Genomic DNA, 15906 nt, shown 5'->3' with positions numbered 1-15906 from the left:
TTTACCAATAAAAGCTAATGAGAGTTAAAAATAATCAATTGTCTCCAAATATTGATTATGATGGCTAGGGATATACCGATACTAGTATTGATGCCAATACCGAGTACTCGTACTCGTCCGATACCTTCCCTGATACCAAAACTTCCGGTCAGAAGGAAATTACCTCTGACCGGCAGTGCCACAAGGGAACATAGGGGTTGGCTTCCCGGCCAATCAGGAAGCCGGGCGGCGGGTAATGCCACCGGGCATCCTGATTCCATTCTGTTTGGCTTCCCGGCCAATCAGCATCGATCCGGCCAAACAGCATGGAGCTGGCTTCCCGGCCAATCAGGAAGCTGGGCGGCTAATAATGACACCCCGTCAGGCTTTCTGATTGCCCGGGAAGCCGGCCCCATGCTAGCAGAAGTACCATTATCGGCGAGTACTGAAACATAAATATCGGTACTCGATACCAAAAAACATTATCAGTGCTACCCTAATTATGGCTAATTCCATATTGGAACACTTGTTTTTATCTGTAAATCCTCACACTTGTTGGAATATCTGGGTGTGAGTGGGTGCCAATTTTTCTCTCTTCTATGGAGAACGGGGAATATTTTCACCATGTGTGCTCTGCTAGCACTCAACTGAAAGCATTGTGGCAGGTTCCTATGGTGCTTCAGTACAGTGGTGGATTATATCTCCCCAGTAGTTTTGGTGAGGCATTTGTCCATTAATGGCCATCCTATGGATCAGCTCAGACCAATAATAATTAATAGAACAACATTTTATTTCTAGTGGCTTATCTTGTAATTGATTTCCTGTCAACAGTCTTTAAAGTAAACTTATGGTTTGCCCATACAGGGCATCAGGTTTACTTTAACACTGGCCCCAACAGGTCTTATGCTTACCTTCTGTTCACTCCATAACTTCTCCATTCACTGCCAAGAGCAAGAGGAGGAGAATGCCCTGGCTTCTGGCACTTCCACGCGATAGCAGGAGACGCCACTGTGTTTCACTGCTGCCTCTTGGGATAGTTGGCTGCTTGACATCCCGTGAGAATATTTTCCTACAATGTGCTTGAATGCATTCTCATGGGTCTTTGAGTGCCCAGCTATCCCAGGATCCAGCGGTAAGGCACAGTGATGTCAGCCTAGCCTCTTGGAAAGCGTTTTCTAAAAATAGTTTTTGCAGTTGATTTGACTTTGGGGGGTGGGGGTTTAGTAGAGAAGACCTTTTCTTTTCATGGAATGTGCACTCTATATACATTCTAATATAGTCAAGTAATGCTTGGTTACAGCCCAACTCCAATCCAATTTTGTTTTCTTTTCCAGAGTGGGGAAGGGTTTATATTGCTGTTTCTATAGCCATTTGGCCAGTCTTCCCTTACATGCCTGTGTAGTCACTGATGCAAGTAGTGACCAGAATTTCTCCACTTGGGATACAAACAGTAATAAAAGATTTTAAGTACCTTGCACTGTAATCGTTACTTTTTGTAACTCTCTGTCTTGAAAAAAATCTTTATTAAAAATATTGTGAAAGAAAAGATTTTAAGTAGATTAAGAAAAGCAAAAACCCTTTTTTTTTATTGATTTCCATCTTCCTGTTAGGAAGATCTCCTCACTTCCTGTTTAGTTACCCAACCAGGAAGTAAGTTGAAACCTCCCCAGCAGGTGAAATATTTTGCCAGCACACCTTTGATCCAGTAAAGTCCAAGTTGTTATTTAAATGTCAAAACAATCACATCATCAACGTATGATGTGATTGTTTTGTTGATTATACTGTATTTTAATTTTGTAAAGGGTGGTTCCAGTTAGGAGTACAGATGGCAAAAAGTTGAAAGAAAAACCTGAGAGAGACTATAACCCTTTCGCTGAAGTTGGGCTTTTCAGTGGCAAGGCTGATATTAAAATGTATTGATGGTATTAGTCTTTTCTTACTATTGAAATATTTGTGTGTGTTTTTATGTTTGTTTAGTATTAAAATATTCATGTTCATTTGCTGACTCTACAGTGGACAGCATTGGGATTAGTGATGAGTTGAAATCAAAGCTTACAGACGTCCTCATCCAGCAGCAGCAGTTTACCTTGGGAAGGACATTAGGAAAAGGTAGGTGAGAAGGAATGAGCTCTCCCAGACTGAAAATTGTTTTCTAAAATGTTTCTTTCCACCTAACTGAAATTTCCTGTTCACTTTAGGAGAGTTTGGCTCTGTAAGAGAGGCTCAATTAAAGATGGAGGATGGTTCGCTTCAGAAGGTCGCTGTGAAGATGCTGAAGAGTAAGTCTTATATACTGTATAGAGATCAATAGCCCTGAGTGATGGAATCTTTGCACTATAGTGTTTATGTTCAGGACCCAAAAACAATAATGTCATATATTGCAGTTTACCAGTTCTTCCATGTGGTGGCTGCATTTGTTTTCAGGTATTTTCCCCTCATTTTTACCTGGTCATGCTGCAAACAACACACTTCCTGTCTCATGTCTACGCTTATTTCCTCCAGTGTATCTCTGGGGGCAACCATGGCTTTTACACAGGGTGAATGCGTCTGCCTTTGTTAAGCTCCATTGTGGTGGTATGATTGGACTAGTAGTTTAAACAAATACTTGTTTTTGTATGAAGTGACATAGACATGGCATTTATGGATCAAAGATCAAAAGGTAATTTCTGTACTTGCTCTAATGTTGTTATCCTGAACAATTAATGCAGCCACCACATCTAAGTACTGGTAAGCTGCAATATATTGATTATTTTGTTTTTGAGTTTACATATCCTTTAGGAATATAAACTGAATAAAATCCCAGTCTCTTCTACAGTGGTCAAAGGTTATAGCTTTATGTAATTTTGCAGCCAAATAGTTCAGAAAATGCCTTTTCTTAAAAATGAAATATTGTAATACAGTTTAAAATACATACATAGTTTTTGTTAAATTAGTTTTGGTAGTTCTAACTGTAATATTAAGTACCAAAATGCTGTGATCTTCTTCTTTTTTTATGGAATTACACAGACATGGCTTTTAATAATGTGCTTTTCCTCTCATCCCACTGTTAAGATACCAGGAGAGTCACTGTTTGGAGGGGTAATTTTACATTTTACGGCTAAGATTATGTTTTAGGGGGTTTGTTAAGCAGGGGAAGAGTTAAGGGCTCACTTTAGGAGTTGGAGATTAAAATAGAATTCCAGTCACAAATTGTATTAACCCTTCCAGTGGGGCTACCCCTGCACTGCAAGGGTTAGCTGCTCGTTTTTTGTCGAGGTTAAAAAAAGGTATATTCACCTGACCCTCAGAGCTGGCCGGCTGCAGTGATGGACTGTCCCTCTGCGTCCTCATATCTGTCCCCTAATATAATTAAAAACCTTTTATTTGCAAGTTTTTCCTGTTCATCGTTGGCAAAATAAAAAAACTTCCTGTGTATGACTATTAGTCCCTATGTGGCTCATCAGATTTTCAAAAAGCCTGTTTTTATAAGTAACTTGTCAGTTTTGTATATGCGTGTATAATATATCTATAGATATATAGATATATATCATTTCCACTTTTGCAGCCAAATTTTAGAAAACCCCTTCTAGACATTTGTTATGTGTTTCCACAGCATACCTAAAGAATTTTTTTTTTATATATTTCTTACTTTTTTGTTGTATCTAAGTAGATGACCTTTTCAAGCTTCTCTCTCAGTTTCAACCGGAAACTCTGATTGTCCTAATTGAAAGACTTAGGACAGACTCGGCTCCCGCTCATTAGCATACACTATCCTCAACTCTTTAATCCATTGTTAGGACAGACAGTCCTGTTCATCTTGTTTACAAGTGATGATGAACTCTGCCAGTACAGTAAATACAGAGTTAATTATTTGAAACAAAGCTTCCCCCCCAGACAGTGAGAACTAAGCAGGTTTTCGCAGTCCTTGAAGTAGCAGAAAGAACATCTGCAAAGGGTAAGCTACAATTTGTATTTTCTTTATATTTTTTTTCAGTTCTGCTATGTGAATGGGAACGTGCAACAAATATAAAGTAGGTTCTATTTCAATGTGGCTGCAAAAGTGGAAATACACTTTAATTACCTACTGAACTTGCTACTATGTAAGACCCTGACCCACATAGTCAAAACTTCCAACTTGCATATTTGTTCCAGGTCAGTGACTTGCAAAGTACAGAACATGCAACCTCAGCACAGGCTACTTCCCTATTTCTGTCACAACAGGTTCTCTTTAACACATGCCAAATTGCATGAGAGCTGCCATTGTGAGACTGAGCAGTTCGGAATAAGGTATAATAAGTGGTTAATAAGACCCATACCAGCTCCAGAAACTGCTAAGCATGCCTCCATCCTGCTGTAGGCACAAAATTTGAGAGCAGATGAGTGAAGGTCATTATGTGCAGGTCTTTAAGGGAGGTCTTTAAACCATTGCTGGCATCTACATCATAAAAACCTTGTTAGATGTGATTCCAATAGACAAGCACAGATTTCAGTTCCAGCACAGATATAATGAGCCTTCCGGATTCTAATTTCAGAGCTTGTTCCTCCGCACTTCTCGCCTCTTCTAACATTTCTCCCTTTCTCCTGCCAGCGGAAATTTTCTGCTCCAGCGATATTGAAGAATTCTTAAGAGAAGCTGCTTTCATGAAAGAATTTGACCATCTGAATGTCTGCAAATTAATAGGTAAAAAAAAAAGAAGATGTTTGACACATCTCTTCTATGCACTGCTCGCTCTGGTAATTGTAGCATTGCAAAAGTTTTCTTATTTTGGGATATGTCTAAAAGTTTTACATTTGCAACTTTTGTATGTATAGTTTTTTATTATAAATTTTTCCTAATGCAGGATCCTTGCTCATAATTGGCACTGTCTTATAGATGTTAGAGAAATTCAGGTTTATCCAGTCAGGCAGAGGTGCAAAGGGTGGTGATCCACAGAGCTTAAACAGAGATGATTCTTCACTGACAAGATGACAGTGAGCTAAATTATAATTGACTATTATGGATTAGTGTATGGTGGACCTTAGCTTAGCTCTTTGTACTTCTATACTGAACCAGCCCAGTTTAGGTCCCTCCAGAGAGGTAAGTGACTATGTACATGTATTCATAGCAAACAACCAGGAATCATACTAGGTAGGGATGGGTATGGAATAACTTTTTCTAGGTAGGTATCCTGGTTAGACATTGAATCCAGTGTGGCGGAAATTATTCCCTTAGACAGGTCTCCAAAGCACAAGGTCAGCTACTGTCTCAGATCAACCTAAAGTACCAGGAGGAAAGTGGAAAGCCATCTATATAAAATCTTATAAAGATTTTTAGTAAAAGATGTGTTCAATAAAAACCTGACATGTTTCAAGGGCTCAGAAGGTCCCCCTTCATCAGGGCTTCAAAAGATTGAATAAAAAGTACAATAAATATATCAGCTAATTTGTTCACATTGGGATATAATTATTTCAATATTTAATAAGTTTCACTAACCCAATGGGAACTATTTTAATCTCTTATAGCACTGATAAATGGGAACCATTGGAGGCCCTGAAATGCATTGGTGTGTTCTAAGACAACTTTCAATAAAAATCTTTTCTGGACTTTATATAACAGAGTATGTCATTATTGATTGTCATTATTGATTGTCTTCATAAGTCTTTTAACAGCTAATGCAAAGATGAGTAAGATAGAATTCCAGTTTTCATCTTTTAAACCGACAGATACACACGTTTGAAAGAAAGCCAGTCTGTGTTGCCTCTATCAACTGATAAAGTTCCTCCCTAAAAAAAAAATGTAAAATAAATCCCGGGAACAGCCAAAATAGTGTTGGTTGTTTTGGACAGAGTGGGAAGGGTTGGAACTTCTGTTGAGATTTTATTTCTTGTGTTCCCATTGGGGGGATTCATCTTCTTCCATCTTAATACAGGGTTGGTGCCTATAGGCAACAGAAGCAAAAAGAAAGCTTTCCTCTGTATAGTTATCTACCACATTTTATTTCCTCTGATCAACAGAAGTGCATTCATCTCTTGTAAGATGATTTACATATTGTCATAAAGTGTTTTAGCTAGGTTAGCACCTATAAAACAAATTTTTTTTATTTGTAAACGAAAGGGTTGTAGTAAAAGGAGGTTTCTTTGGGAGCCAAAGTTTGTGTGCCTACAGTCTTCAGGGAGGAAATCCTTACCAAGAAAAAAAGCATCAATACAGTAGGAAAAGGTTAGAAGGTAAAGTATTTTCATTTCCATCTGTGCCTTCCTGTGCTGGTGATCCTTGGTACTTTCATTTCATGCCCTGGCAAGTAGGAACTTTCCTAGTTCCCTAAAACCTGCTGGTTTTTTTTTTTACTTTCTTTTATTTTTTTTTTATCCTTAAAGCAATATACATAAACTTGAGACACACTGAAGAACATTTTCACCATTGTACAGAAGGAAGAATAGGAGGTACAATTCTGTGTACTCAATAAGATAGTTGAACAACAAAAAACAGACAGATTTTTGGTGTCTTTTTGTTAATCAGGAAGGTAACCCTGACTGAACTTTTAATTCTTCCCCCGCTGTTCTGAAAACCAAAATAATTTGGCTGGAAACCAGTTAGACTCTCCTGTAGACTGACAACATATATTTGTGTTGTTAAAATGAGCAGATGCCCACATCCTTTAGGAAATGCGCTTTTTATGCTCTAATTATGTATTCACAGATAATTTCACATTCCAGAAGGATGTTACTACTTGTGTTATCAAGCTCAAAGATACGCTGCATTTTTAATTTGCTTGGAGATAAGTTTCATGATGTGTCTAGTATAAAAATATTGTTACATTTTGGTATAGGAGATGCATTATATTGGTTTACAAGCTCTGTGCAAAATATACTGAATGGATATTCCTGTTCCTGGACCATTGTAGAAATCTGTACAGTATATAGCCTGTTGTACAGAACGGTTGCCTGGTGGTTAGCTCTGTGATTTTGTGACCAGATTCCGGGCGCTGGATACTGATCCGGCGGCCGGCATCTTGCTTGGGCCCCCCCAGAGCCTGAGGCCCCGGGCGCCCGCACCGCCTGCACCGGCGGTAGTTCCGCCACTGTATACAGTAGTTTTCACCAGTCACTGAGGCTGATTTTCTTTAAGGGCCGGTGCAGACCTTGAAGAAAATCCGGAACGTTGTGCACAATTGCAGACAGCGATTGCTGCGTGGCCCCATTGATTTAAATGGTGTACATTTGTGCGGCAATCACAGAACAAAGGTACATTTACCTTTTTTTGCCGTACACGACGCGCGGCTGTTTTCATGTTCGGTTGCACAGGCGGTGGGAAACGGCGCGATCCGCCCGGCGCGACTGGGGTGGCATTAGAAAATAATGGCACCCACAGTGCGATCGTTGATGATGGGCGACTCCATTACTGCACGGCAATCCATGCGTTATTGTGCAGGATTGCCGCGCGGTTACTGATCGCCTAGGTGTGAACTGCTCACACAATAAATTGTATAAATATTCACGTCAGGTATCCAGTTATGTGCATATGAAATAAGTAGATGGGCATGTATTTTTCACATGACTTGGATAATTAGAGTTAATCTCCGCACAGTTCATTGTGTGAACATTCTCAATTGTCACACGTCACACGTCAGCTCAATAGATCAGGAAGTGAGCAAACACATACCGTTGCTCGCTCACTTCTCGATCATCTCCCTGCGTAGAGCCGTGACTACCAGTCACGGCTCCCTGCAGGGATTCCCCCCTCCCCGCTCCAAACCTCCAGCGCTGACCGGAGGAACGGATGGGGGAGGGGGCGGGTACAGTTGGCTCTGCCTCTAGATAGGCAGAGCCAGCTGTCACTCACGCAGCTGGGTGGATCTCGACAGTAATGTCGGGATCCGTCCCAGCTGTGGCGATCTCAGTATATCACGAGCTGTAGCTGTAGCTCGCGATATACTGAGCTTTGGGTCACGGGAAGACGCTAGTATATGCCCTCCCATGACCCATAAGAGAACTATAGGGAAAAACGCTTACCCCATAGTTCTCTTTTAAATTAGCTCTATTGCCTTCATAAAGCCTATAGTTTCCTTTGGGTGCTCCAGTGCCACAATCTAAAAATCTTCAAGTAGTTTAATCCAAAAGCTAAAAAATCCTGGGCTCCTATAAGGTGGATATGTGGCATTGGGGAATGTGCATGGCACATCAACCAAAGCTGACCTGATCCCTTTCAACTCAACAATGGTTAATGACCGTGACTTTACTTAATGTTCTATGGCCCTTGATGTCAGTCTAACAGGTCTTCTCCAGAACTGCTGATATGTACTTTACATGCTTTCTTTGAACTTACCTTGCATGCACTTTTCCAAAATTTCTTCAACCAAGAGATGTACCTTTTATCCTTTTTTAACTCGGCCCTACTGACTGGTGCTTTTCTTTTTGGCTTCCTATCTTCTTTTGGCAGTTCTGTTTGTCCTGTAGGCTCAGTCGGATCTTATAGCTGTGAGATCATGGGTTTATTTTCCAAACTCAGTCATCCTGTCAGTCCATTTTGCGCCACCAAACTACAAATGGTAGAGGCACATTCTTGTAACTGTGAGGTCCTGGGTTCAGTTCCCTAAATGCACTATATTTGTCTTTTATATATATCAGTGTACTTTTCCAAAACTGTCATTGGTGATATACATTGTATTCTATGGTTCATGGGGAGCAGTAACATATGTCTTAGTTTTGTGAGAGAAAAAAATTATAAGATATGTAAAATTAGTCTTGCTACCTTAGTGTCTGACACATTAATCTTAATGTCTCCAAAGTGCAGAACACTTGAGGACATTGCAAATATTGAGTCTCCGATTCTGTCCAATGCACCCTACCAATCCCTTTTTGTGTCTGCTGTATGCTTCCTCAGTAAGGATCCTCCCACCTGACACGTGCCAGGCTAATTGTAGTTATTTAACAAACATTTAATTAGAATCACTATCAGGGCAGGGAATGATGTACAACCCCAATTCTGAAAAAGTTTGGTTGCTCTGTAAAATCTACATAAAAACAGAATGCAATGATTTCCAAATCTCATAAACCCATATTTTATTCACAATAGAAAACATATCAAATGTTTAAACTGAGAAAATGTCTATTGTGAATAAAATCTGGGTTTATGAGATTTGCAAATCATTGCATTCTGTTTTTATGTAGATTTTACACAGCGTCCCAACTTTTTGGTTGTAAATCGATCTAATTACATCAAGCTTTTTAAATATTCTTATTCTTTATGAATAAACGAAATATATATATATTGTTTTGGTTTAATATGCTTTGTTTATCCAGTGGCAATAAGTGTAGTTTGCCATTTATAACCTCTCTTTTACTGGTCTAATGTAATGATATGACCAACTGCTATGGCAATGATGGGAACTGAAAGGGAAGGTACTCCCAAATCTTCATTTCCTGAGGACTACAGGGGATTGTCACATAGTTGTTCCTAGTTCTACACAGAAAGTTTGGAAAGCTCTGAATTGCATGTGATTGATCCAGTAAATTGGCCTGACTGTAAAATCAACCAATATTCCAGTTGGCATGAAGATTTATTAACACAGCGGTTTTAGGGCCCTATGGTTATTGTATAAGATCTGATTGATAGGGCCTACACGGAGATTGTTCCTATAGCTACTAAAGCAATGTTTGTTCTCATTTTATGATCTGCACTAGAAGAAGGACAGCAGGAATTTGAGCGTTGTGGTTAGTATAGATCTGGAGGATTTTCCGCTTGTTATCCCAGGGAGCAGTAACAGTGCAGTGAACTAAAATAAAAAAATAAAGTTGCACCAGCTTAAAGTACATCTGTCATAATATATATGCAAGGACTGACCTGTAGGTATGTAAACTTTCAGAAAGCTTTGTTTCAAAGTTTCCTTACCAATTAACATATACTTACTACAGGGGTTTATAAGGAAAGGTGCACCAATTGCAGGGTCAACATTTTTTTTTAATCCTGCACTTTAGTCATGTGATGGTTTCCTATCATAAGAAAACTTGCAGTATGATCTTATATTGGCTAATTAACTGAGCTGAGTAGCCTGTATAGGCATATTGGCTGATAACCTTAGTTAATTAGTCAAGATAGGCGCTGTGTACATGCAGTGAGCATTGTAGCCGTGGGGCCAGGACTATGTGCACTATAACAGCACTCATGGGCCAGTGCCTAGGGCAGCAAGATAAAACGGGCAGCTTCAAGCCTCAAAATCTACAAACCTGTGATAAAATTTGTTTATTTTCCCCGAGTCAAGCCACATTATTATGTTAAAAGTCAGCAAACTGCAAGGGAAAGAGTATGCAGGGAATGTTGAGAAAAGTCATGAAACTCATTAAGTTCATGGAAAATCTCTCTTTCTTGTGCGTTTAAAATGATTGTAAAGTAGACAGCATGCTAATTCAAATATACTTTGAGCAACACGATTTATATGTGCTAACATGACAGGGGATGGAGCTTGTACAAAGGGATGTAAACATTCTGGTGTGTCTATAGAAGCATAATACAACACTGCTGTAATACATTTGTCTCTTGACTCCCTTGCTAACTCTCACCTGTAACATATACTTCCCATTCTTTTATTTTCCAAGAATTAGCTCTGTGATATTTCGTTCCCAGCAATTGTTCTACTTATGCTGCATAGTTAATCTATCATGAACGCCTGCTAGGGGCCAGTGACTGCACCTCATTCAATGACTCACTCTGTTTTCTGGCTATTTACACTCTTGATTAGATGATTTATAGACTTGTTTATTTCTGAAACTGACCATCAGTCATATCCGCCTGAGTATATTATTGTGATAAATGAGGTTGTCTTCAAAAGTGTCCAACTAGTTATGATATTTCCTTCTGCAACTTCTTCCTTAATCAATTTTTTTTGGTGTGATACATTTTGTGCTTTTAAGTGTAAATGTTAAGTTTAATTATGTCATGCTTAACAAATCTGAACTATGCGTCATTCATTGCAGCGACAATACAGTTTGCCTTGTCCTGGCAGAAACGGACCACTTTTGGAACCAGGAACAGAAACTGCATTTTTGCCATTTGAAGTTTAAAGTGACACTAAACTCAGGAGTTGAATATTAAAAATGCATTCCAGTACCCTAACTATTAACAAGAATGTCATTTATTTGTGCATCACTCAGCTGTAGATCCTTAAATCATCTCTGAATTGGTACTGACACTGGCCTTCCTTCTGGAGGGTGGCTACTTTTGTTACCCATGGTCCCTGTGTGTTGTAAAGTAGTCACCGCTCCAAGCTCGCTCCTGTGATGGACTACAATCTCAATACAAATGAGTACACTAAACATGAGATTGTGGTCCATCAAGCTTGGAGTGGTGACTACTTTGCAACACACACAGGGACCATGGGTTAGAAAAGTAGCCCCCCCCCCCCCCCCAGAAGGAAGGACAGTGTCGGCATGAATTCAGAGATGATTTGCGGATCTACAGCCGAGTGATACACAAATAAGATACATTTATGTTAATAGTTGAGGTACTTGAATGCATTTTTAAAGATTTAACTATTAGCATAATGCATGCGATACACCCCAACAACTTCCCATAATGGCTGGATACGAAAATAGAAATCATCCAATAGAAGTTGATTAATTAGCACAGCATATAGATGATTTACTGTCCAAAACCACAAACAAATCTATTTTTTACACTATTATTACATCAAACTGAACTGACCACTTGAGCACTGACCACTGACCATACCTGGTCTAGTTTCAAACATCATACATTTTCTGCGGAACTGTGACGGACCGCCTGGTACGCCCTAGTGATGGTTCAGTCCGTCACAGGAACAATCTGTAATAAACCACAAACATCTGGCATTTTACAAAAGAAGAAGCCGTTACCTTGCTGCCAAGTACATTTAGAAAGAAGCATTATACATGTAAAGAAGAAGTATTAATTTATAGCTATTAGCAAAGCAAAATTGTCACTTAGTTCATCTTATATAATATACAAAATGGATTCTTAAGAATAATATGTATTCTTAAAGACAAGATGAATGTTTCTCATATTTCGGGGGCTATACACATAATTTTCCAGCTCAGCTTTACTGGCTGTCTCATGGGCCCTGAGATAACCTCGGTTCACTGATCACACCTGTTAAACAACATTTTCTTGGCTGGTTGTGATCAAATGGAAAATGCATGGTATTTAAATCAAATACATAGTGTTAAAAAAGTGATTCCCTATACATATGAAATTAATTGGATCTGAAGCTGAAGAAAAAAAATAAGACAGTTACTCTATATTTATTAGAACATTTTTATTATATGCATTTTAAATGCAGCTGGTGTAAGCACCTGAATTTGTTTTGCTATTATCTTTCTGTAATCCCCTGACTGGCTGCACTGGTAGAGGCAGGGTCAGCACTAGGAGCCAATCAGTCTTAAGGTGCCCGTACACCTTACAATTATTCCATCTGGGCAGATGGAAAAAGTGCAACGGAGTACGCGGCCGTACAGTGCTGTACGCTCACCCGAACTGCACATCCGTGCAGGTGTCCCTGCGCGGACGCGGATAGGGTCCATCCTAAGAGTACGGACGCCCGCATGTACAGGCAGTTCGGGTGAGCATACGGCCACGTACTCCCATAGAGAAGAACAGGCTGATGCGTACAAATCACACACAGCACCTGTCCTTCCCGGGAACGGCCCGACACGGCCGTGCACGCAACACAGATCTGTACGGGCCGGCTGTTCACTCGTGTGAATGAGGGCTAAAGCTGTTTGTAAAAGGCATAGGAATCTTTAACTTTTAAATGGATGCATATGGCACCCCTTTCTTATTACAAACCTGAAAGGAGACCGGTGCTAATAATGCAGGCAGAGCCAATCGGTTTTAAAAAGGTACATCGGTGAATCTATCTATCGGTGGAAGTCCACAGATTTACTATTGAGTCTATATTGATGTCCAGTACACACATGTAAAACTAGGTCTGGCTGCATGATGATTCATTTTGGTAGTAGTAGAGTTTTGCAGGTAAGGTTAATAATGTTACACACCATTCAAACAAAAGCAGTGATCATTCTGTAAGTCAGTTGACACAGTCCTTAGTGTTTAGATTGCTTATGCTTGGAGCTTCCTATTAGCTGTGCAGTCTAGTCATCTGTAGTTTATTGTACAGCACCCATTAAGTATTCTACATGTATCCTCCACAGGAGTGAGCCTGAGAAGTCGTACAAAGGGAAGGCTTCCAGTTCCAATGGTCATACTACCATTCATGAAGCATGGTGATCTCCACACATTCCTACTGATGTCTCGCATTGGAGAAGAACCCATCGTAAGTTTGTTAGCAGGTGTAACTTTGATATTATAGATGTTTCAATTGCCCTTTTGTGTTGCTTCCTGCTCCTAAGTTAATATAACAATATCAAGCTCAGACCTCCTGTAGTTTACGTTCCTCTTAATGCATGGTTCTGTCATATTGTGCGCAGTCAACATAAGGTGGAGGTTGGCAGTGCAGCAGCTGTCAGATGTAAGGTGACCTCTCATCTTTAACTGCCTGGGCTTAGAGTCATCTTATGTAAATGAAGGGAAAAATATCAGTCTTTCACTGGTTAACCTGCACAGCTATGATATTTTGCCTGAATATTTAGATTCTTGACAAGCCCCAGTTGTTGGCAACAAAGCAATAATAATTTATTTTGCACTCCATTTAACAATCACTCTAAGTTCTTTTGGGCGGTTTATGTATTCCCTTAGTGGTAAGCATGGTTCAGAATGAAGGCGTGTTCATCCTTCATGAGAACATGTCTCCTATGGAGAGTCAGCAAAAAAAAAAACTAAAAGAGGGTTCAGCTATGCCCTGCTCCATCCAAAACTTTAAAAAAATATGCATCACATCAGAGCCTGTGTCATGGAAAGCTTTACGATTGACCAGTCCAACCGGGTCTGTGTATGGCTTCCTAAGCTACTGCATAGAAAACACGGATCTGCATAGATGCATGTAGAGACTACCTCAAGCAGCTTGTCGTGGAATCTTGATTTGAAGAAAAAAAGTAGTCTTGATTGAAGAAAAAGATAGCGAGCAAGAATGGTAGACTTCTCAGCAGAGAGAGAAAAGACATCCATCGTTCTGGACACTAGTCAAAAAAACTGATGCGTGCTGGAAGCAGGTGGGATACTTCTTTTGGTATGCCAGTGTCCAAATCCTCTGGAAGGTTGCAGCATACCCCCAAAAGTCTCTGAATTCCTGTGTCCTTCAATGAATTCCTGTGTCCTTCAATGAATTCTATCTTATTGAGCAATCAGGTTTTGAAAAACTTGTTTCCACGAATAGTTTATTCAGGTACATGGGGGTAGCCATAATTTTTGCACCTTACTTAAATCCCTTATCTCACTGCAAGTTTCCCAGATGGAGTCTTTTTGAAAACAACAGATTCTCTGCATTTTCTAATCACAGGAAACATCCCTAATGCTCATGGTAGCTCAAAACTTAGGCTGCTTATGAACTATAGAGGGAGGTCAAGAATGCAGCTATAATCTGACTGCCCTAGGCTGCCAGTCTTCTAAACATCCTAGCTCTGCCTGTTAGGCAAGTTTATATCAGTGCAGAGTGGAAGGGGGAAAAGGTGAATGGCAGATGCTGCAACCGCACCTCTCTTGGGAGGAGAATGGTAGTGATCGAGAGGTTTTATAATCTGACTTATCAGTGTTTCCCAACAACTGGTGGGCATCTGCCAGCCTACAGACACAATATCGTGGACCAATTCACTGTTATCAGGTGACTAATTCTCATATATAGACTGCTTCGGCTTATGCTAAGAACATGTTTAAATTCAGAGCAGGTACACACACCACTTCTTCTAACACTGGTGGACTATGTCATCAACCAGTAAACCCATCCCAGCCAATAGGCTTTGTGCAGAACATTTAGCCTTAGACATGCTGACCCTGCAGATTTCAGCATGATTGGGATACTGTCACCATATATCTCTTGGTAGCTATAGTGCATGAAACACATAAGAAGATAAAAACTCAAAAGAAGCATTATATTAGCAGTTAATGTAAGAAAGTGAGAGAGTACTAAGGCCACAGCAACCTTGTGTGCTGATGGCATGTCCAGTATCATTACTGTGATTTTAAAAGATTGCTAGGGTGTTTGTAGTGTCATTTATTATGGCACTGATTGCTCTTACAGCTTACATGAAGTAACTATTTGTGACATATAGAACATCCTCAGACATGATCTAATCTTATACAGCATAACATTCAGTTTTGAGTTCAATTTTTGGCTAAGAGTGATACTGCTCAGGGCTCCAGCACTGAAGAACACAGACTTGACTTGTAAATTGGCCAGATTATTTGTGGTGGAGGAGGACTCATTTACAAGCTCTGCGTGAATCCTTCTCTGCTGCTTCAGGCTTGTTTGCAGTCACACTAATTCAGTGTTAGTTGGCAGATTTAACCACATGTTGTTTTTCTGATGCAAAGATAATTTAACGTGAACTTTTTTTTTAAAGAGATTAAAAGTTTTCGCTGCATACCAACTGTTTTAAAACTTTTGAGGTATACCAAAATCTATGAAGGCTCCAGTGACAGAGGAGTGTATATGACCAGCTCAGTCTTGTTTGCAGTCACACTAATTCAGTGTTAGTTGGCAGATTTAACCACATGTTGTTTTTCTGATGCAAAGATAATTTAACGTGAACTTTTTTTTTAAAGAGATTAAAAGTTTTCGCTGCATACCAACTGTTTTAAAACTTTTGAGGTATACCAAAATCTATGAAGGCTCCAGTGACAGAGGAGTGTATATGACCAGCGTAATACCGTGTTTCCCCGAAAATAAGACAGTGTCTTATTTATTTTTTTTCACGAAAAAAGACACTAGGTCTTATTTTCGGGGGATGTCTTACCTGGCTGCTGCTGTCCGCTCTGCCGTCCAGGGAGCCACAAACAGGTGGGCGGGCATGTGTGCGGGCGGGGGGGCGTGTCTGGCAGGG

At 39.9% G+C, this 15906-nt stretch overlaps 1 protein-coding gene across 1 annotated transcript in view; it reads left to right on the top strand.

Annotated features, from left to right (window-relative positions):
• Positions 1–15906, top strand: part of TYRO3 (TYRO3 protein tyrosine kinase) — a 157215-nt gene that overhangs the window by 113144 nt on the left and 28165 nt on the right. Inside the window, exons 12-15 of the mRNA XM_018560067.1 lie at positions 1993–2088; positions 2178–2258; positions 4547–4639; positions 13123–13244. Of these exons, the coding sequence (XP_018415569.1) occupies positions 1993–2088; positions 2178–2258; positions 4547–4639; positions 13123–13244 (392 nt within the window). The remainder of the gene's footprint in view (positions 1–1992; positions 2089–2177; positions 2259–4546; positions 4640–13122; positions 13245–15906) is intronic.

Source organism: Nanorana parkeri, unplaced genomic scaffold, assembly GCF_000935625.1.
Source record: "Nanorana parkeri isolate BGI_ZX_2015 unplaced genomic scaffold, ASM93562v1 scaffold430, whole genome shotgun sequence".
Taxonomy (NCBI): domain Eukaryota; kingdom Metazoa; phylum Chordata; class Amphibia; order Anura; family Dicroglossidae; genus Nanorana; species Nanorana parkeri.
Note: the sequence above shows the minus strand (reverse complement) of the source record. Positions and strands in the feature narration are given on the sequence as shown.